Source organism: Cherax quadricarinatus, chromosome 99 (assembly GCF_038502225.1).
Source record: "Cherax quadricarinatus isolate ZL_2023a chromosome 99, ASM3850222v1, whole genome shotgun sequence".
Taxonomy (NCBI): domain Eukaryota; kingdom Metazoa; phylum Arthropoda; class Malacostraca; order Decapoda; family Parastacidae; genus Cherax; species Cherax quadricarinatus.
In genome coordinates this window covers 1,524,379-1,548,215 of record NC_091390.1, presented here as the reverse complement: position 1 = coordinate 1,548,215, position 23,837 = coordinate 1,524,379, and the positions used below count along the sequence as shown (strand labels likewise).

Genomic DNA, 23,837 nt, shown 5'->3' with positions numbered 1-23,837 from the left:
CCTCGAAAGGGTTGGAGAGAGGGGGTAAAGGAGGTTTTGTGGGTAAGGGGCTTGGACTTCCAGCAAGCGTGCGTGAGCGTGTTAGATAGGAGTGAATGGAGACGAATGGTACTTGGGACCTGACGATCTGTTGGAGTGTGAGCAGGGTAATATTTAGTGAAGGGATTCAGGGAAACCGGTTATTTTCATATAGTCGGACTTGAGTCCTGGAAATGGGAAGTACAATGCCTGCACTTTAAAGGAGGGGTTTGGGATATTGGCAGTTTGGAGGGATATGTTGTGTATCTTTATATGTTTATGCTTCTAGACTGTTGTATTCTGAGCACCTCTGCAAAAACAGTGATAATGTGCGAGTGTGGTGAAAGTGTTGAATGATGATGAAAGTATTTTCTTTTTGGGGATTTTCTTTCTTTTTTGGGTCACCCTGCCTCGGTGGGAGACGGCCGACTTGTTGACGAAACTAAAGATAATTACCCAGCATGAAGGTAGCGTGCTGGGTTAAGCCTCATCTTCAAAGTACAGACACTCCTCATTTAGCAACCTACCTGTTTAGCAACCATACGGACTGACGACCAGCTCTCTAACCAGTCGGTTGAAGTTGAAGATATTCAAGAATTAGTGGAATATATCAAAGGAGAGTTAACTAATGAAGATTTAGTAGAGTTGGAAGTGCAGCAGCTTGAAAGAGGAAGAGGAGGAGGAAAGAATGATATATGGAACGGAACTTGGTTATGTGAGGATTGCCCGTAATTGCTCCTGCACCATCATAAAGTTGAAATATTGTAAGTCAAACCATCATAAGTCAAGGAGCACCTGCACAGAGCAACACCTTGACCCAAAAAAAAAAAAAATAATAGCAGAGTGACTATTATTACCAGAGCACCATTTAGATTTAATTTTAACATATTTCTTAGTTATTTCACTTACACGATGCCTGAACCATTGCCTACAGCTCTCTCGGGATGCTCCTTGATTCGCTCGATGAAAATATCAACATCTCTGGGCAGTTTTTCTCTTAAAAGTTGTTCGGCAGAGTCGGCCATCTTGTGTGCTATCTGGAATGAAGAATATAGTCTCATGTAGATAAATGGTTCAGAGAACAAACAGGATAAATAATAATATAATACAGTGGACCCCCGTTTAACAATCACCTCCCAATGCGACCAATTATGTAAGTGTATTTATGTAAGTGCATTTGTACGTGTATGTTTGGGGGTCTGAAATGGACTAATCTACTTCACAATATTCCTTATGGGAACAAATTCGGTCAGTACTGGCACCTGAACACACTTCTGGAATGAAATAATATCGTTAACCGGGGGTCCACTGTATCTTTATTTACTACATGTACAAGGTATACAGACCATAGCTGACATCAATGACATACTACTGTATAGAAAGCAGCTTGTTATGCAGAGCATTTCCCGCAAATTAGGTCAGTTTTGTCCCAGGATGTGACCCACACCAGTCCACCAACTCCCAGGTACCCATTTTACTGATGGGGAACATAGACAACCAGTGTAAGGAAACGCCCATGTTTCTACCCTCGCTGGGAATTGAACCCAGACCCTAGCCGTGTGAAGCATGAGCTTTAGCCACCAGGCCACGGGGCACTTGTGCAACACTTGGGTATCTTATGGAAATGTTTCACTAGCCACTGGCTTCCTCAGTCCAATGCAGAAAGAAATGGTTGAAGATCAGGAGTTTGAAGTAATCAGTCTCTCAGCCTGGAGTCGATGTGACCAGTCCACCAACCACTCTTCTCCGTACTCACTCACCTAATTGTGGTTGCAAGGGTCAAGTCATAGCTCCTGGCCCTGGCTGAAGAAGCCACTGGCTGGTAAAACATTTCCAAAATAAAGATACAGTAGGGTCCCACCTTCTGGTGGTAGCCTGGAACCTAACCTGCCGTGTAAGTGGGGCCCTACTGTACCCAGGTGTCTAACTGATCAAATTAGTTTCATGTAATATACTGAACATCAAATATAAACAAAAATACATTATACAATAAAAGAACTATTTTTACAAATAATCTATCCATTCTAAAAACAATTTAAATCTCCTTTTTTTTTTTTACTGAATTACTAAATACCTCCGACGTAATAAATACTATGTACAGCCTCTAGTCACTCAGTGACGTACTCATTTACCAACCGCTCGGACTTACGACCAGCTCTCCAACTAGTATGCAAACCTAAACAATATATGTTAGAGTTGATTTCCTCTATTCTGCTTATTGCAGTATATAGTACATAGTACACCAGTCTGTAGTGGAAGGAAGGCGGGGTAGGGGTCGGCCTAGGAAAGGTTGGAGGGAGGGGGTAAAGGAGGTTTTGTGTGCGAGGGGCTTGGACTTCCAGCAGGCATTCGTGAGCGTGTTTGATAGGAGTGAATGGAGACAAATGGTTTTTAATACTTGACGTGCTGTTGGAGTGTGAGCAAAGTAACATTTATGAAGGGATTCAGGGAAACCGGCAGGCAGGACTTGAGTCCTGGAGATGGGAAGTACAGTGCCTGCACTCTGAAGGAGGGGTGTTAATGTTGCAGTTTAAAAACTGTAGTGTAAAGCACCCTTCTGGCAAGACAGTGATGGAGTGAATGATGGTGGAAGTTTTTCTTTTTCGGGCCACCCTGCCTTGATGGACCACCCTGCCTTGGTGGGCCACCCTGCATTGGTGGACTACCCTGCCTTGGTGGGCCACCCTGCCTTGGTGGCCACCCTGCCTTGATGGACCACCCTGCCTTGGTGGGCCACCCTGCATTGGTGGGAATTGGCCAGTGTGTTAAAGATAATAAAAAAATAGTACACCACTTCATAAACATTTAAAAATATACTAAAAATGTTATAAACGGTGACAAAAAAATTGTGAAGATGGTTGACACAAACTCACTACCAGTACAGTATGCTTCTCGCTTAACGATCAATTTGTTTACTGACCTACTCTTAGGAACACAACCCCGTCGTTAAGTGAATAGAGGCTGTATTCTTATTCTCATATACAGTGGACCCTCAACTAACGATATTATTTCATTTCAGATGTCTGTTCAGGTGCCGTTACCGACTGAATTTGTTCCCATAAGGAATATTGTGAAATAGATTAGTAAGTTTCAGACCCACAAAAGCACTTACAAAAATACACTTACATAACTGGTCGAGTTGGAAGCTGATCGTTAGTCAAGGGTCCTAGTAATAGTAATAGTACTAGTAATAGTAATTTAGTTTTAAGGGTATCTAAAAGGCCTGAATAATAAAGGGCTTTCTATAAATTAGTTTATATATGTCAGTCAGGATAATTGTATAATACAATGTTGGATTAGAAAGACATGTAAGTAAACAGAGGCGTCGTAAGGGGGGGGGCGAGGGCGGGCCGCCCCAGGTGACACCATTTAGGGGGTGACACCATAGAGCCTCTAAAGAAGGTAACACTAATGCACAAAACAGTGCTGCACCAACATATTATTATTATAATCAAGGGGGAAGCGCTAAACCCATAGGATTATACAGCACCTGGGGGGGGGGATGTGGAAGGCATTCAGGCTTAATTCGGGGAACTGGAGCACAGATCCAATTCCCTAAATCAAGAGCCCCTCACCAACATCAAGGAACCTTCCATGAGGGGTGCACCAACATAAGAGAAGAATCCTTCGTTGATTTTGATGATGTGATAGATGATTTTGCATAATTGAAGGCAAGGAAATGTAATATCAGATTTACTGTGATGTTACCTGTACTCAAGGTCATATCGGAACTAGTGTCTCTCTGATATTGCAATGTTTTTCTTTATTTTTCAAATCTTTTATTTTTAAGTTTTTGCATTGTTGATGAATAAATATAGGATCTGTTGGCTGTACTCAAAGTGGTATTTGAGTTTATGTTTCCTCAATATTATTACCATTATATATTTTATCATTAATAAAGTTGAGAAATATTCTCCTGTTCAGTTTATGCCCCTTAAACGTTCTTATTGCTAAACATTTGTCACTGGTCATGTAGTAGTGACATAACTGCAGTTTACCCCCCCCATCCCCCCGCCCTTGAATTACATGGGGGTGACACCAAACATGCCACCCTGGGTGACACCGGAGATTCCGCCCCGGGTGACACCGGAGATTCCGTCCCGGGTGACACCAAACATGTCGCCCCGGGTGACACCGGAGATTCCGCCCCGGGTGACACCGGAGATTCCGCCCCGGGTGACACCGGAGATTCCGCCCCGGGTGACACCGGAGATTCCGCCCCGGGTGACACCGGAGATTCCGCCCCGGGTGACACCGGAGATTCCGCCCCGGGTGACACTGGAGATTCCGCCCCAGGTGACACCGGAGATTCCGCCCCGGGTGACACCGGAGATTCCGCCCCGGGTGACACCGGAGATTCCGCCCCGGGTGACACCGGAGATTCCGCCCCGGGTGACACCAACTCTAGCGATGCCTCTGTAAGTAAACACTAATATATTTTCTAATATGTCATAGTGTTTGCTTAGTGTCTTTCTAAACCAACTTGTTGGTTTTTATTACCAAGGTTTATACCATAATACACTCTACTTCTAAGAAATAATTCTTTGAAAGGTAAAAAAAAAAAAGGTAAGTGTACAATGAATGTAAGAATTTTGTAAGATCATAAGGAGCACTGCAGCAGGCCTACTGGCCCATGCTTGGCAGGTCTAAATCACACTCACTTAAGCACTGCAGCAGGCCTACTGGCTCATGCTTGGCAGGTCCAAGTCACACTCACTCAAGCACTGCAGCAGGCCTACTGGCCCATGCTTGGCAGGTCCAAGTCACACTCGCTTAAGCACTGCAGCAGGCCTACTGGCTCATGCTTGGCAGGTCTAAATCACACTCACTTAAGCACTGCAGCAGGCCTATTGGCCCATGCTTGGCAGGTCCAAGTCACACTCACTCAAGCACTGCAGCAGGCCTACTGGCCCATGCTTGGCAGGTCCAAGTCACACTCACTCAAGCACTGCAGCAGGCCTACTGGCCAATGCTAGGCAGGTCCAAGTCACACTCACTCAAGCACTGCAGCAGGCCTACTGGCCCATGCTAGGCAGGTCCAAGTCACACTCACTTAAGCACTGCAGCAAGCCTACTGGCCCATGCTAGGCAGGTCCAAGTCACACTCACTTAAGGAGGAACACTGCAGCAGGAAGGCTACTGAATTACTGTAATAAATGTATAAATAACGTCAGTGCATTTGTGAATGCATATTAGATGGCCAGTTGGATGCATATTAGACGAAGTGGCATGATTAGCATCCCCTGGAATATTGACAAAAATCGAATATTTCTGCCACTTTGAGCGCAGTTTCAAACTACTTCCAGTCCTGAGATCAATCAAAATCATCTCTAATTCTTTAACATATCTTCCATTCTATCAAATGAAAAAAAAAAAAACTACAAATAAAACCACAAACATCCTAAAATGTACTACCAAGTTGCTATTTTAAACCATACATGGTCACAGTTTTGTTTTCCCATCATGCACTGTGTGGGGCAGGATCAGACCCATTCTCTCGTAACTAGGCCCAAATTTACCTCAGCTTATCTGAGCTTATCACAGCTTATCTGAGCTTATCACAGCTTATCTGAGCTTATCACAGCTTATCTGAGCTTATCACAGCTTATCTGAGCTTATCACAGCTTATCTGAGCTTATCATAGCTTATCTGAGCTTATAGCTTATCTGAGCTTATCACAGCTTATCTGAGCTTATCACAGCTTATCTGAGCTTATCACAGCTTATCTGAGCTTATCACAGCTTATCTGAGCTTATCACAGCTTATCTGAGCTTATAGCTTATCTGAGCTTATAGCTTATCTGAGCTTATCACAGGTTATCTGAGCTTATCACAGCTTATCTGAGCTTATCACAGGTTATCTGAGCTTATCACAGCTTATCTGAGTGAGCTGACCTCACGGTGTACAACTACAGCACTGACCCCAAAAAGGGTTAAGCAAATAGACATGTACGGTATAAAAACAAATGTGTGAAGTATAAAATCAAATATGTAAATAAAATATAAAAACAAGTGTAAATAAAGCATAAAACATGCGTAAAGTGTAAAAAACAAATGTGTAAATAAAAAGTAAAAACACGCGAAAAAAAAGTGTAAAACGTAAAAAAAAAAACACGTTAACAAGTGTAAAAAAAAGGTATTACCTTGACAGGAAGGGCCCCGGAAACATACGCTCTTCCATGCACTGATACAAGTTCGCCGAAATCCGTAAAGTCCGCTGCATAGAGGCCTTTTAAAGCTGGTTTTACATCTAACGATATTTCACCTTTTCCCACAGGATAAAAACCTCTGTAAGGAGAGCAGAAATAATTATCATCATTGTATAAATTGGGCAATGTCGTAACTGTGCGCCTCTGGCAAGATAGTGATGGTGTGATTGATGGTGAAAGCATTTCTTCCTTTTTGGGTCACCCTGCATGTTGAAAGAAAAAAAAAAATAGAAAAATATATAAACCTCTTAAAGCTGGCTTTGTCTAAAGATATTTTGCTTTTTCTCATAGGTACAAACCTCTGAAATAAGAACAGGGAAAAATGATGATAATTGTATAAATTATCCATAAATATATTGTTTTTAACACACTGGCCATCACCCACCAAGGCAGAGTGACCCAAAAAAGAACTTTCACCATCATTCACACTATCACTGTCTTGCCAGAGGTAAATAGCAACGACAGTTTAGATGACCAAACAGCTAATATCCCGAACCCCACCTTTAAAGTGCAGGCATTGTACTTCCCACCTCCAGGACTCATGTCCGGCTCAATCCTTCCATGTTTGAGTGCCGTTACCGAACGAATTTATTCCCATCGGGAATAATGTAAATTAGATTAGTTCATTTCAGACCCTCAAAAATACACTTATATATATAAATACACTTACACAACTGGTTGAGTTGGGAGCAGTTCGATATTTGAGGTTCCACTGTATTACCCTGCTCACACTCCAACAGCTTGTCCGGTCCCAAAAACCATTCGTCTACATTCACTCCTATCTAACACGTTCACATATGCCTGCTGTATATCCAAGCCCCTTGCATACAAAAACCTCCTTTACCCCCTCCCTCCACGAACACGCAAATAAGATCAAAATAACTGATAGTAGGGCAGTATCAGGGCGGTCGGAAAGCAGAATAACCTGAACCAAGAAGTAATGAAGGCCAATTCCAGTTCTAAAAGCAGACACAAGAGGGCCTAAGAGGCTAGGAGAGTGAATCTGGTAAGCGGAGAGTTGAGAGGCAGGGCCAGGAGCTAAGACTTGACTCTTGCAACTACACATATTAGAGTACATATAGGGGAGTACAAAAAAAATAAAAAAAAAACTAGCAGAACTTCACCTTTTATTTAGGAATACACCTACCATCCGACTTACGACCGAGTTCAGTTCCGAAAAACCGGTCGTAAGTCAAAATGGACGTAAGTCAAAATTTACTAATGAATATCAACATTGCATTTTTGTAATGACTTTATTTTATATCTTTATTATGGTATTTCATGTTTTACTTTACTTTTTATGTTGTTAGTACTGTATTTTATACTGTAAGGTTTAGGATAAACACCGTGTACAACACAAATAGTTGTTTATTTCCCAGAAATTTGGCATAAAAAAACGATTGTAAGTCGAGTGGTTGTAAGTCGAGCAGGTCGTAAGTCTGATGGTAGGTGTATATATATTTATGCATATACAGTGGAACCTTGGTATTCAAACAGCTCCTTGCTCAAACAGTTCGGTATTTGAATGCTTTGTTTGGTAAGCAAATCGCTCGGCACTCAACCAAACATGACCTGCCAGAACTTTTCTGTAATTTATTTCATGTTTCTTCGCATTTTTTGGTGTTTTTTTTTATTTTCTTTCTTTCAACACATCGGCCATATCCCACCGAGGCGGGGTGGACCACCGAGGCAGGGTAGACCACCGAGGCAGGGTGGCCCAAAAGGAAAAATGAAAGTTTCTCCTATTACATTTAGTAATATATACAGGAGAAGGGGTTACTAGCACCTTGCTCCCGGCATTTTAGTCGCCTCTTACAACACGCATGGCTTACGGAGGAAGAATTCTGTTCCACTTCCCCATGGAGATAACAGGAAATAAACAAGAACAAGAACTAGTAAGAAAATAGAAGAAAACCCAGAGGGGTGTGTATATATATGCTTGTACATGTATGTGTAGTGTGACCTATGTGTAAGTAGCAGCAGCAAGACGTACCTGAAATCTTGCATGTTTATGAGACAGAAAAAAGACACCAGCAATCCTACCATCATGTAAGGTACCTACATCTTTTAGGAGTGAAGAAGAACAGGATGTGAGTGTGGGGGAGGTGCGTGAGGCATTAGGTAGAATGAAAGGGGGTAAAGCAGCTGGAACTGATGGGATCATGACAGAAATGTTAAAAGCACGGAGGGATATAGTGTTGGAGTGGTTGGTACTTTTGTTTAATAAATGTATGAAAGAGGGGAAGGTACCTAGGGATTGGCGGAGAGCATGTATAGTCCCTTTATATAAAGGGAAGGGGACAAAAGAGATTGTAAAAATTATAGAGGAATAAGTTTACTGAGTATACCAGGAAAAGGGGACGGTAGGGTTATAATTGAAAGAATTAGAGGAAAGACAGAATGTAGGATTGCAGATGAGCAAGGAGGTTTCAGAGTGGGTAGGGGATGTGTAGATCAAGTGTTTACACTGAAGCATATATGTGAACAGTATTTAGATAAAGGTAGGGAAGTTTTTATTGCATTTATGGATTTAGAAAAGGCATATGATAGAGAGGACAGGGAAGCAATGTGGCAGATGTTGCAAGTATATGGAATAGGTATTAGTAAATGCTGTAGATAGCTATTATGAGGATAGTGAGACTCAGGTTAGGGTGTGTAGAAGAGAGGGAGACTATTTCCCGGTAAAAGTAGGTCTTAGACAGGGATGTGTAATGTCACCATGGTTGTTTAACATATTTATAGATGGGGTTGCAAAAGAAGTAACTGCTAGGGTGTTCAGGAGAGGGGTGGGATTAAATTATGGGGAATCAAATACAAAATGGGAATTGACACAGTTGCTTTTTGCTGATACTGTGCTTATGGGAGATTCTAAAGAAAAATCACAAAGGTTAGTGGATGAGTTTGGGAATGTGTGTAAAGGTAGAAAGTTGAAAGTGAACATAGAAAAGAGTAAGGTGATGAGGGTATCAAATGATTTAGATAAAGAAAAATTGGATATCAAATTGGGGAGGAGGAGTATGGAAGAAGTGAATGTTTTCAGATACTTGGGAGTTGACGTGTCGGCGGATGGATTTATGAAGGATGAGGTTAATCATAGAATTGATGAGGGAAAAAAAGGTGAGTGGTGTGTTGAGGTATGTGTGGAGACAAAAAACATTATCTATGGAGGCAAAGAAGGGAATGTATGAAAGTATAGTAGTACCAACACTCTTATATGGATGTGAAGCTTGGGTTGTAAATGCAGCAGCGAGGAGGCGGATGGAGGCAGTGGAGATGTCCTGTCTAAGGGCAACGTGTGGTGTAAATATTATGCAGAAAATTCGGAGTGTGGAAATTAGGAGAAGGTGTGTAGTTAATAAAAGTATTAGTCAGAGGGCTGAAGAGGGGTTGTTGAGGTGGTTTGGTCATTTAGAGAGAATGGATCAAAGTAGAATGACATGGAGAGCGTTTAAATCTGTAGGGGAAGGAAGGCGGGGTAGGGGTCGTATTCGAAAAGGTTGGAAGGGGTAAGGGAGGTTTTGTGGGCGAGGGGCTTGGACCTCCAGCAGGCATGCATGAATGTGTTCGACAGGAGTGAATGGAGACGAATGGTTTTTGGGACCTGACGATCTGTTGGAGTGTGAGCAGGGTAATATTTAGTGGAGGGATTCAGGGAAACCAGTTATTTTTATATAGCCGGTCTTGAGTCCTGGAAATGGGAAGTACAGTGCCTGCACTCTAAACAAGGGGTTTCGGGATATTAGCAGTTTGGAGGGATATGTTGTGTATCTTTATACGTATATGCTTCTAAACTGTTGAGTCCTGAGCACCTCTGCAAAAACAGTGATTATGTGTGAGTGAGGTGAAAGTGTTGAATGATGACGAAAGTATTTTCTTTTTGGGGATTTTCTTTCTTTTTGGGTCACCCTGCCTTGGTGGGAGACAGACGACTTGTAAAAAAAAAAAAAAAAAAAAAAATCATTAGATACTCAAACAGATCGGCACTCAAACAACCTTCAGGAACAAATAAGGTTTGAGTACCAAGGTTCCACTGTACAGTATTAATATAGCTATTAAAGCCTTACCTTTTATTTATGAATAACTTAAATTCTACACCAAACCAAGAAGCGACTTTCCGGAAAACCTGCAAAAAATTATATATATAAGACTTCAACTTAATTTATAGATACACATAGTAGACATTTGCTGTTTAGAGTATCTGTGTGCCTCTGCAAAGACAGTGATAGTGTGAATGATGGTGAAAGTGTTTCTTTTTATTCTGGGTCACCCTGCCTTCATGGGAGACATCCAGTGTGTTGAAAAAAAATTAGAAATGTAGCATATAATGGGGTCTACCTCTAATGCAAATTGTGGGACCCATCAAGACTAAAAAGGCACAATACAGTGACTGGAACAATACACAAATAACCTGCACATAGGACAGAGAAGCTAAAGATCATGTTTTGGTCCACCTCGGGCTATTTACAGTCACACAATGGGACCCATAGCCTCAAAAAAGTGGGTAAAAAGGCTTCAAGAAAAAATTTTGAATTTCTTCCTAAAGCCATTTGAATTTTTCACTTCCCCTACCACCCCACCTTTTTTTTTTTACCAACTGACAAGCTGAGCTTGAAGCAAGTCACGCACTTATGAATTCGTAATAACACGACAGGAAACAACCCACGGAATGGGTGAGATTGAACCCAAGGTAAGTTGTAAAACTCTAGGCCAGTGCATCAACCACAAGGCCTGTGAGTTTTACGACTTGTTTGCCGTGGGTTGAAACCCCCCCCGTTCCATGGTTGTCTTCTACTTCCTGAAAACAAGCTTAAAAATCATTAATGCATCTACAAAATTAAAGACACTTAAATATTTTCTATGCAGCTGGATATTTTCCATAGGAACCTAAATGTAATACAGAAACTCCTGTATCACAGCCCTGGTCACAGACCAGGCTGCAGGGGCACTGATCCACGAAACCCTCCTGTATCACAGCCCTGGTCACAGACCAGGCTGCAGGGGCACTGATCCATGAAACCCTCCTGTATCACAGCCCTGGTCACAGACCAGGCTGCAGGGGCACTGATCCATGAAACCCTCCTGTATCACAGCCCTGGTCACAGACCAGGCTGCAGGGGCACTGATCCACGAAACCCTCCTGTATCACAGCCCTGGTCACAGACCAGGCTGCAGGGGCACTGATCCACGAAACCCTCCTGTATCACAGCCCTGGTCACAGACCAGGCTGCAGGGGCACTGATCCACGAAACCCTCCTGTATCACAGCCCTGGTCACAGACCAGGCTGCAGGGGCACTGATCCACGAAACCCTCCTGTATCACAGCCCTGGTCACAGACCAGGCTGCAGGGGCACTGATCCACGAAACCCTCCTGTATCGCAGCCCTGGTCACAGACCAGGCTGCAGGGGCACTGATCCACGAAACCCTCCTGTATCACAGCCCTGGTCACAGACCAGGCTGCAGGGGCACTGATCCATGAAACCCTCCTGTATCACAGCCCTGGTCACAGACCAGGCTGCAGGGGCACTGATCCACGAAACCCTCCTGTATCACAGCCCTGGTCACAGACCAGGCTGCAGGGGTACTGATCCACAAAACCCTCCTGTATCACAGCCCTGGTCACAGACCAGGCTGCAGGGGCACTGATCCACGAAACCCTCCTGTATCACAGCCCTGGTCACAGACCAGGCTGCAGGGGCACTGATCCACGAAACCCTCCTGTATCACAGCCCTGGTCACAGACCAGGCTGCAGGGGCACTGATCCACGAAACCCTCCTGTATCGCAGCCCTGGTCACAGACCAGGCTGCAGGGGCACTGATCCACGAAACCCTCCTGTATCACAGCCCTGGTCACAGACCAGGCTGCAGGGGCACTGATCCATGAAACCCTCCTGTATCACAGCCCTGGTCACAGACCAGGCTGCAGGGGCACTGATCCACGAAACCCTCCTGTATCACAGCCCTGGTCACAGACCAGGCTGCAGGGGCACTGATCCACAAAACCCTCCTGTATCACAGCCCTGGTCACAGACCAGGCTGCAGGGGCACTGATCCACGAAACCCTCTAGTTACACTAGGACACAAGTGCAACTAGTGTGACGTTTTATTGTGGCAATGTTTCGCATTGCAGGAGCTTTGTCAAGCCATTATGTAATGGCTAAACAAAGTCATTACTAGTGAAGTAGCTATGAGTTTGGTCAACTGGAATAATGGAACTGACCAAAAACAGGGCTCAAAGTGGGCAAAATCGCCGATGCATAAATACTGCCGAGAGGATAATTCTGTAAATTTTCAATCAAATTTTGTACTTTTGGTTTCATTACCTTCACAAAAAGATTTGCTTTCATTTCATAAGAAAATTTTTTTTTTTTTTTTGAAAGGTCTGCAACCCTGAGAGCAAGTCTGAAAGCAAGGGTCGCGACCCTCAATTTCTGATTATTGTTATCATTATTATTATGTTCATGGGAAAAGGGCAGTTGGAATGCTAAATGCACCTGGAAATGCCGGCCCTTGAAGAGATAATTATCAACATTAACACCTTTAAAGTATTTTTCAAATATTCATCAAAGAGTTTTTCTCTAATTTTAGTCTTTTAAATAAATAACTACTGTTACTATGTAAATAAAAAAAATACTGTGACTAAATACCATGTAAATAAATGAATACAAGTTCGGAACTTGTCACCTTCATGTTGGGTAATTATCTTAAGTTTCATCTCCAAAGTAATTGCTGCCGCACCGTCGTAAGTTGAACCATCGTCAAGTCGAAATATCGTCAGGCGAATCATCATAAAGATGAAATATCACAAGTCAAGGAGTACCCGTATTACTGAAAATGACTACTGATCTATTACAGTGGTCCCTCATTTTTCGTAATTAATCCATTCCTGGAAGTGTGACTATTATCGAAATTGACGATTTTTGAATCCATTTTCCCTATAAAAAATAATGTAAATCCAATTAATTCGTTCCAGACACCCAGAAGTATCAACAACAATTTTTTTTTTACCTTAAAGATAGATTTACATGCACAAATGAATGAACATTCAACATGACAGTTACCTTTATTGAAGGCTGTTGTTGATGAATGGAAGACAAGGAGAAGGAGAGAGAGAAGAGAGGTTATTGTTTGGAAGGGTAATCCCCCTCCATAAGGACTCTAGGTCTCAAAACTCCAGCCCGTCGCGTTAGCCACTAGACCAGCTAGCCACAATAAGATTCATCCAACTAGGTATATTTCTACACCATAGGAAAGTTAGCACAGGCACCTCTGTGACCACAAATGCAAGTTTTTACAGACGAATCTCCAGCTAGCGTGGCCGTGACGAACTCTAGCTCAAGTCCCTTCACTGCCGTCAACATGACTTAAGAAATCGTAATGACACGATTGGTCACAGAGGTGCCTGTGCTAACTTTCCTATGGTGTAGAAATATACCTAGTTGGATGAATCTTATTGTGGCTAGCTGGTCTAGTGGCTAACGCGACGGGCTGGAGTTTTGAGACTCTATGACCGCGGGTTCAATCCCGGCCGGGGGTATGGACTCTAGGTCACTTCAGGGGTCACTTACCTAGCTTAAATACAGATTTACATGCAGAAAAAAATGCCAAATAAATGTAGAGCACTAATAAAATGTATAAATGAACATTGGTAATAAGGGTAGTTGATGAGTGGAACGGTCTGCCTAGTAGGGTGATCCAAGCTAAAACATTGAGTAGTTTCAAATTTAGGTTGGATAAATACACAAGTGAGAGGGGTTGGTTTGAATCGGTCTTGCACATGAGTAAATAGGTTTATCAAAGCTTATTGCTTGGGTATAGCAGTTATGCTGTTAGTGGGTTGGATTTGTGAAGGACCGGCCTAGTATAGGCCAACAGGCCTATTGCAGTGTTCCTCCTTTCTTATGTTCTAAAAGCTATGGCTTGGGTAGTTTCAAATTTAGGTTGGATAAATATACAAGCGAGTGGGGTTGGATTTGAGTCGGACTTGCACCTGAGTTTATTGCTTGGGTAGCATTTGTTCTGTTAGTGGGCTGGATTTGTGAAGGACCTGCTAGTATGGGCCAGCAGGCCTGTTGCAGTGTTCCTACTTTCTTAATCTTTCTTTCTTATTTAACATCATACTTACCAGTAGGGTGATCAAGGCTAGGACCTTGGGTAGCTTTAAAAAGAGATTGGACAAATATATGAGTGGGAGGAGCTGAGTTTGATTTGTGTCATTGGGTACGGGAGTAAATTCTTGGGTAGCATTGGGTAGAGGTCATTTTGATAAGGACCTGCCTTGTATGGGCCAGTCGACCTGCAGTGTTCCTCCTTTCTTATGTTCTTATTGGCTATTTGTTTGTGTGAAGGAAGGATGGCAAGTTTATTGTTGGAGAATATGACACTAATATCAACCCTACGGCTTATTTATCTATCATAATTCAACTAATATGACATAATAAACAATATTAAAAACATAGAAACATTGCATATACTCTAGAATGAATAAAATAAGTCATTATATATGTCACGAGAGGTGCTGTGTTGTGTTGTTGTTGGGTATATAAAGGCCACTGAGAGCAAGCCGTCCATAATGGTGGTGAAGCAGCAGCTGAGGCGGCAGTGTTTTCTGTAGCCCTATATAACTCCAACAACATTGGAGGAGTTAGTAGAATTGCTGAATCACTGAAGAAGACCCTCTACCACCATCACAACCACTACCACCCTCTACCACTATCACTACCACCTTCTACCATTATTACAACTGCTACCACCATCTAATGCTACCATCACTACCACCTTCTACCACTATTACAATGCTACCACCATCACTACCACCTTCTACCACTATTACAACTGCTACCACCGTCTATCATCACTACCACCATCAACCACTATTACAACTGCTTCCACTCTACCACCACCACCTTCGTATTTTTCTACAAACTTTTTCTTAAATTATGTGTGTTTCTCACATTCTTTATCAAAGGACTGGCACTAGAAGCTTTCTTTGGAGCCATGGTGACTTATTTAGCAGTTGCAAACACTAAAACAAATGGAATATTATGAAATATATCGTATGAACTCGTGGGATCATCCTCATTCACTGATAAACAATAGCACACTGGCTGGGAATGGAGTGTGAGGTGGCTCGGGGCTGCGTGTACCTGTCCCAGACGAACAACTATTTGCAAGTCAAACAATGATTCACGAGCCAATGTTTTGACGAAAATAACGTTACGATTTTCGAAAATTACAATTATCGAGGGACCACTGTACTAATGTAATACAGTGGTACCCTGGGATACGAACAGCTCAAAACTCGAACAATTATTTAAGTGCATGTACATCAGCGCTTTTTTAAGTGTATTTTTGGGGGTCTGAAATGGATTAATCTAATTTACATTATTCCTTATGGAAACAAATTCGTTTGGTATCGGCACTCGAACAGCCTTCTGGAACAAATTAATTTTGTATCCCGAGGTACCAATGTATTAGTAAAATGACTACTAATCCACTACTAACGCTAATATTACCGAAACACCATCATAATTTTCTCCTATGTACATGGTGTGTACAAGTCCTAAAGTTCGCACGTACAAAACAACTGCCCTCACCTGTATGGTATAGTCCACCTGTGGAGCAAAGTCAGCATTCGTGCCGCCGCGTAGGATGAATCGTGAGGGAGAGTCGGCGAACAGAGCACAAGGTAACACTGACTGCACTAATAAACACACACTCCTGAAATTACAGAAACTGAAATTAAAAAGCTATTGCTGGACTGTTAGCATAATGATACAGCTGCTCTCAGCATACTGACATAGCTGGACTCTCAGCATACTGATATAGTTGGACTCTCAGCATACTAACATAGCAAAAAATGAGACACTTACTGAATATTTGTGAATCTCTAGTGAGGAAACATTTCGCCAGCCAGTGGCTTCTTCAGTCCAATATAGATAATGGTGAAAGAGGAGGAGTTTGAGGTAATCAGTCCCAAAACCTTTCTGTTGTCAAAGCCATTTACATCATACTGACAGAATACTGCTCTCCCAGGATTTTCCAACTTAGTAGAAATTAAAAAAATTTTTTTCAGCGCAATGGCCATTTCCCACCAAGACAAGAAGAAAGACTTTCATCATTACTCACTCCATCACTGTTTTTCCAGAGGTGTGCCAACACTAAGGATCAAAATTTAATAACCTGAAGTTTGACTTTCAGAATACTGACATTATACCAATGTCCCAGAATTTTTCAATACAGTAAAATGAAAGAAATTTTTCAATAATCACTGACAAAAATTAAAGAAATTAAGTACAGAAATTCACTGGAGATTTTAAAAATTGAAAATTCAAAAGTCGTGAAGTACTTCCCATAAGTGAAAAAGTGATAATTCTTCACTTAATGTGCATAATTTAACAAACTTTATACAGGTCGGTCATCACTAATCCGGCATCATAGGGACCTGTAGTGTGCCAGATTAGTGAGTTTGCTGGATTACAGTGTGGTTAGGTTAGAATACAGTGGACCCCCGGTTAACGATATTTTTTCACTCCAGAAGTATGTTCAGGTGCCAGTACTGACCGAATTTGTTCCCATAAGGAATATTGTGAAGTAGATTAGTCCATTTCAGACCCCCAAACATACACGTACAAACGCACTTACATAAATACACTTACATAATTGGTCGCATTCGGAGGTGATCGTTATGCGGGGGTCCACTGTACACTTAATTAACCTATCAATACTATTTCTGTTATATCTTCCTCGTTTTCATCACTGCTTTCTCCTCCACTGGCTTGCTGCTGTGGATTTACTACCATCTGCACAATTTCTTAGTATAGCAATCTGAGTCAGTATAATTATGAAATTTGAAATTATGCTAGCTGAAATTAGTGCCGGATTATTGATGGAACCGGATAACTGACTGCTGGATTAGTGATGGCCGGCCTGTAATAAGTATGAATGTAAATGAAAATGACTTATACACAGACTCTCCTCACTGTCAGGGGCCCGAGACTGTTCAACTGCCTCCCAGCACACATAAGGGGGATTACCAACAGACCCCTGGCAGTCTTCAAGCTGGCACTGGACAAGCACCTAAAGTCAGTTCCGGATCAGCCGGGCTGTGGCTCGTATGTTGGTTTGCGTGCAGCCAGCAGCAACAGCCTGGTTGATCAGGCTCTGATCCACCAGGAGGCCTGGTCTCAGACCGGGCCGCGGGGGCGTTGACCCCCGGAACTCTCTCCAGGTAAACTGAACAATGAAGCTGTGTCCCTAAGACCACGTCGGTAAACAAACTCGTGACTAAGTAAGGATCATTATAATGGTAGTGGGTTTAAGAGTAAGAATAGGAACTTCATTTTAACATGATACGTAGTTGTACAAAGAAATATAATAGTTGGGTATACATGCCAAAAGCCCTTTTGTGTGCCGGGCATTTTGGGCAAACTTAATACAGTGGACCCCCGCATAACGATTACCTCCGAATGTGACCAATTATGTAAGTATATTTATGTAAGTGCGTTTGTATGTGTATGTTTGGGGGTCTGAAATGGACTAATCTACTTCACAATATTCCTTATGGGAACAAATTCGGTCAGTACTGGCACCTGAACATACTTCTGGAGTGAAAAAATATCGTTAACCGGGGGTCCACTGTATTAGCTTAGATTAATAAGTCAATAACAGATAATTATATGGACATTGATGAGTTACAGTGAGTACAGTAATTAGTTTTAAAGTCAGATTATAAAAATTACATTATTACAAACAATGGTACACCATCTTTGATATTGTTTTAATGTCACCTTTGAACCATTTATAACATTTCTGGTATATTTTTAAATGTTTATACAGTAGTGTACAGTGGACCCTCGGATATTGGCTGTTCCTGTTATTGGCCAGCTCAGTCATCAGCAGGTTTTTTGGTGCCCGGTGATTGGCCATTATTTCAGTGATAGGCGGTTTTGGACGTGTTCGTCCGCCAGCGGGGGCCGCCTGCACGTCAGTCTAGCTTAGTCTCATGGTATATGAGGAACTTTCTGCTCATACATCCAAACATTTTTGCTTGTCTTCCATTTTGTTTTTCTTGCAGTGCAACTGTGAAATAAGTAACCATGGCTCCAAAGAAAGTTCCTAGTAAAGTTCCTGTGGTAAAGAAAGTGAGAAACACCATGGAATTTAAGCGTGAAGTGATAGAAAAGTTTGAGAGTGGTATGAAGGTTATGGAACTTGCCAGGATGTACAGCAAGAATAAATCAACAATTACATCCATCCTGGCAAAGAAAGAACAAATCAAGGATGCTAATGTTGCGAAAGGAGTAATTTTTATGAAGAAACAAAGATCACCGATAACGGAAGAGATGGGAAAGTTGTTGTTATTGTGGATTAAGGAAAAAGAATTAGTGGGAGACAGTATATTATGGAGTCAATTATTTGTGAGAAGGCAAACCAGGTACACGAGGATCTTCTACAGAAAACTCCTGGAACAAGTACTGCAGTTTGTGAATTTAGGGCCAGCAAAGGATGGTTTGATAGATTTAAGAAGCGTAGTGGCATACACAGTGTTGTAAGGCATGGAGAGGCTGCAAGTTCTGACAAAAAAGTGGCTGAAAAGTACGTACAAGAGTTCCAGGACTATGTAAAGGCTGAATAATTAAAACCCCAACAAGTGTTCAATTGTGACGAAACAGGCCTGTTTTAGAAGAAAATGCCAAACATCACACAGGAGGAAAAGGCACTGCCAGGACACAAGCCTATGAAAGATAGGCTTACTCTTTTGTTGTGTGGTAATGCAAGTGGGAATTTTAAAGTGAAGCTTTTACTTGTGTATTACTCAGAAAATCCCAGAGTGTTCAAGAAAAACAATGTCGTTAAGAATAGACTGTGTGTGATGTGGAAAGCTAATCGTAAGTCATGGGTCACAAGGCAAATTTTCAAAGACTGGGTTTACGATGTGTTTGGCCCAAGTGTGAAAAAATACCTCCTGGAAAAGAAATTGCCACTCAAGTGACTCCTGGTACTGGACAATGCTCCTACACATCCTCCAGATTTGGAAGACCGAGTGTTCAGGGACTTCAGTTTTATAACAGTGAAGTTCTTGCCTCCTAACACCACTCCTCTTCTCCAGCCCATAGACTAGCAGGTCATTTCTAACTCAAAAAACTCTACACAAAAGCAGTGTGTGAAAAGTGCTTTGAAGTGACCTCGGACACTCAGTTGGCCCTAAGACAGTTCTGGAAAGATCACTTCACTATCCTCAATTGCATAAGCCTTATTGGTAAGGCTTGGGAGGGAGTGACTTCCAGGACTTTGAACTCTGCCTGGAGAAAACTGTGGCCAGGTTGTGTCCATGAGAGGGATTTTGAAGGGTTTGAGGCTGACCCTGACCCTGACCCTGACCCTCTGCCTGTTGTTGACTCTATTGTGGCACTGGGGAAATCCGTAGAGTTGGAGGCGAGAGGTGAAGATGTGGAAGAGTTGGTGGAGGACCACAGGGAAGAGCTTACCACTGAAGAGCTGCAAGAGCTTCAACTTAAGCAGCAACAGACTGCAGCTGAGGAACTTGCTTCAGAGGAGGAGGCAGAGGGAGGGAAGGAGGTGCCTTCTTCAGAGATTAAACAGATGTGTGCAATGTGGACCAGGGTGCAAGCTTTTGTAGAGAAACACCAAGCTGAAACAAGCCATATCTGCATCATGTTGTGACAAAACCCTGTCCCACTTCAGGGAAATCTTAAAGAGACACCAGAAACAGTGCACTTGAGTTAGTTTGTGAGGCAGGGGTCTAGTGACTCTCAAACTGGTCCTAGTGGCCTTAAAAGACAATGAAGGGAAGTAACCCCAGAGAAGACTTTGGTACCTGAATTATTATTATAATCAAGGGGAAGCGCTAAACCCGGAGGATTATACAGCGCCTGGGGGGGGATGTGGAAGGCATTCAGGCTTAATTCGGGGAACTGGAGCACAGATCCAATTTCCTAAATCAAGAGCCCCTCACCAACATCAAGGAACCTTCCTTGAGGGGTTAGGTACCTGAAGTCTTTATGGAGGGAGATTTCACTTCCAAACACTAACTCCTTCCTCTTTCCTCTTCCCTATCTTCCAGAAACCAACATTAGCCTTCAATAAAGGTATGTAATACTTATGTAACTGTTAAAAAAAATATTTTTTGTGAATATTTTTGTCTGGAACTTATTAATTGTATTTCCATTAATTCTTATGTGAAATATTAATTCGGTTCTCGGCCATTTCGGTCTTAGGCCAAGCTTCTGGAACGGATTACGGCCGATAACCGAGGGTCCACTGTAGTGTATATTGTAATAAACAGAATACGTACAGGAAATCAGCTCTAGTATACATTATTTAGGTTTGCACACTGGTCAGAGAGCCGGTCGTAAGTCTGAGTCGTAAGTAAACGAGTACGTCGCTAAGTGAGGAGAGGCTGTATAGGGTTTGCTACTTTCCCCGATTTTGGGTATTCAAGGTAGGTTTTGGAATCCATCCCCCGTGGATACGGGGGATCTACTGTTGGACCCCATATCCGAGGGGGATACTTTGCAAAGACCTTCCACAGATGCCAAACCTTGGAAAGTAGCAAACTCTATATATAATTCATTTTTCATTTACATTAATAGCTATTACAAAGTTTATTTAATAAATTACACACAATAAGTGGAGAATTTTCACATCTCCACTGATGGGAAGCACTTCAAGGCTTCTCTTAGACTTTGAACACTGTCACCATCACTAATTTTGTACTTTGAGGTCGTTATTAAGCAAAATTATGGATTATTTTTGGGTCACGGTAAACAGCGGATAATTGAAACCGTGGATACCAGATCCACAAATATGGGGTCTTACTGTACAAATAACCTTAATATAGAGTTCGAATCCATAGAGCAGGGAGAAAGGGGACCCAGTAGCGGTCAGTGAAGAGGCGGGGCCAGGAGGTGAGTCTCGACCCCTGCAACCACAATTAGGCGAGTACTGGCCCGGAGTTTAACAACTAGCTGGCCATGGGTTCGAACTCCACTCGTTCCGGGGTACACAATCAACCACTCACCCGGCTGTCTGGGTGTCAGCCATGTATCTGCCGCCACAAATCCGTCCAGGATAGAAGGTCACTTCACACGATCCAATTTGTCCACCGTCCAGTTGACCGTTGCAAGCATCTCGCACCACCTGCAGCCCTGACGACAATTATCAAACATTTACATGTCAATTTGGAGCTGCATTCTTCCTCGGAACTTGAATTGAGGATGTAATGGTGATAAGTTGAGGATTTATGTGTCAAACATTGAGGATTTATGGGACAAACACTGAGGATTTACTGGACATATATTGAGGATGTAAAGGTGATATAATGGGGACTAACTGATCTTATATTTAGGATTTACCGAACTTATATTTAGGATCTACCGAACTTATATTTAGGATTTACCAAACTTATACACCTACCATCCGACTTACGGCCGAGATTGGTTCCGACCAACCGGTCCTAAGTCAAAATGGACGTAAGTCGAACTTTACTAATGAATATCAACATCGCATTTTTGTAATGACTTTATTTTATTGTTTTATTTTGGTATTTCATGTTTTACTTTACTTTTTATACTGTTAGTATTGTATTTTATACTGTAAGGTTTAGGATAAACACTGTGTACAACACAAACGGTCGTAAGTCGAGTGGTCGTATGTCGAGCAGGTCGTAAGTCGGATGGTAGGTGTATTTAGGATTTAATGAACATATATTGAGGATTTACCTAACATAATTAGGATTTACTGAACTTACTCCCTGGATTTACGGCAATAAAAAGACGAACTTTACCGGTCAAGTGCTGGGGTCGCAACCCTGGGGTCTTCCTCCCAGCTCGAACTTTATTAACAGTAATAGGGATGTCTTTGACAGCGCTGAGAGCTAAACCCATGCGGAGTATCTGGCCGCCCTGCAAGTGCAAAGTTCAATTACTCGGGAGGAATTGAACGATTATATTAGCAAGTTTATTTGGGTATGAGTAGACGTATGTCGTACATAGTTTATTTGGGTACGGGTCGACGTATACATGTCGTACATAATGTATATTATGTAGTAGTAGTATTGTAGTTGTAGGAATAATAATAATAATAATAATAATAGAAATAATGGTAGTAATAATAATAATAATAATAATAATAATAATAGTAATAATAATAATAATAAGAGCAATAATAATAATAATAATAGCAATAATAATAATAATAATAATAATAGAAATAATGGTAGTAATAATAATCATAGTAATAATAATAATAATAATAATAATAATAATAATAATAATAGAAATAATGGTAGTAGTAATAATAATAATAATAATAGAAATAATGGTAGTAATAATAATAATAATAATAATAATAATAATAATAATAATAATAATAGAAATAATGGTAGTAATAATAATAATAAAAATTATAATAATAATAATAATAATAATAATTATAATAATAATAATAATAATAATAATAATAATAAATAATAAATATTATATATTAATAATAATAATAATAGTAATAATAATAATAATAATAGCAATAATAATAATAATAATAATAATTGTAATAGCTATAATAATAGTATTAATAATAATTCAGTTCTTTACAGGAAACAACAAAAGTTTTATAAGAAAATAAATCCTGGAAATGATTTACGTAAATATAAAAATAAAATGCAAAAAAATAATAATTAACAATTTTTCTTATATATAAGACAATGACAACATCTACACATGAATGAATAATGAAGCACACATGTATATGTATGTATATACACATGTATACAAAGAAAATCCAATTGAGACGCCCCCCCAAAAAATTTTTGAGAATGCCTACGTCATAGGCCAGGCAGCCAAGACGCCTCAAAAAACATCAATTTTAAGGCAAATTACACAGCCTCATCAATCACTTACACCTTCTAAATAACTGCCATCAATCACTACAGGTGTGGCAGCCGCCATAGTGGAGAAAATTGTACGAAATATGAGGAAAAACGAGGAAATAAGAGGGTTGTTGCAGGCGGCTCCGCACCTCCTAGACACCAGCAACAACCTGCCTAAAATATTTTCTGGCCATTATTATTATTTTCTATTTTTTTATAATGATTTTATGGTGGAAGTTATGTAGAATTTAGTGACTGATAGCCCAGTATAGGCTATATATCTTTTTAGTTAGGTATTTGAGAGTTATTGAGAGATATAGATGGGTTGTTCTTGCGGGTTTTAAAGAGGTAAATATTGTTTAATATAGATTAATGGTAGTTTTTAGGCCTATGTAATGAGAATAGATATTGTATTTTAATTTTCTAGCACTGTACTTCCCACCTCCAGGACTGTAACATCCTCACTCATCCTTCAGAGTACAGGTACTGTACTTCCCACCTCCAGAACTGTAACATCCTCACTCATCCTTCAGAGTACAGGTACTGTACTTCCCACCTCCAGAACTGTAACATCCTCACTCATCCTTCAGAGTACAGGTACTGTACTTCTCACCTCCAGGACTGTAACATCCTCACTCATCCTTCAGAGTACAGGTACTGTACTTCCCACCTCCAGAACTGTAACATCCTCACTCATCCTTCAGAGTACAGGTACTGTAC

General features: G+C 41.3%; 1 protein-coding gene across 1 annotated transcript in view; it reads right to left on the bottom strand.

The window, feature by feature from the left end:
* Nucleotides 1-23,297, bottom strand: part of Rtca (RNA 3'-terminal phosphate cyclase) — a 35,166-nt gene extending 11,869 nt beyond the window's left edge. The window contains exons 1-7 of the mRNA XM_053799931.2: nucleotides 23,149-23,297; nucleotides 22,035-22,152; nucleotides 21,270-21,396; nucleotides 15,823-15,946; nucleotides 10,291-10,349; nucleotides 6,161-6,305; nucleotides 928-1,055 (exon numbers count right to left, since the gene is read on the bottom strand). Of these exons, the coding sequence (XP_053655906.1) occupies nucleotides 928-1,055; nucleotides 6,161-6,305; nucleotides 10,291-10,349; nucleotides 15,823-15,946; nucleotides 21,270-21,396; nucleotides 22,035-22,152; nucleotides 23,149-23,196 (749 nt within the window). The 5' untranslated portion in view covers nucleotides 23,197-23,297. The remainder of the gene's footprint in view (nucleotides 1-927; nucleotides 1,056-6,160; nucleotides 6,306-10,290; nucleotides 10,350-15,822; nucleotides 15,947-21,269; nucleotides 21,397-22,034; nucleotides 22,153-23,148) is intronic.
* Between the last annotated feature and the right edge of the window lie 540 nt (nucleotides 23,298-23,837).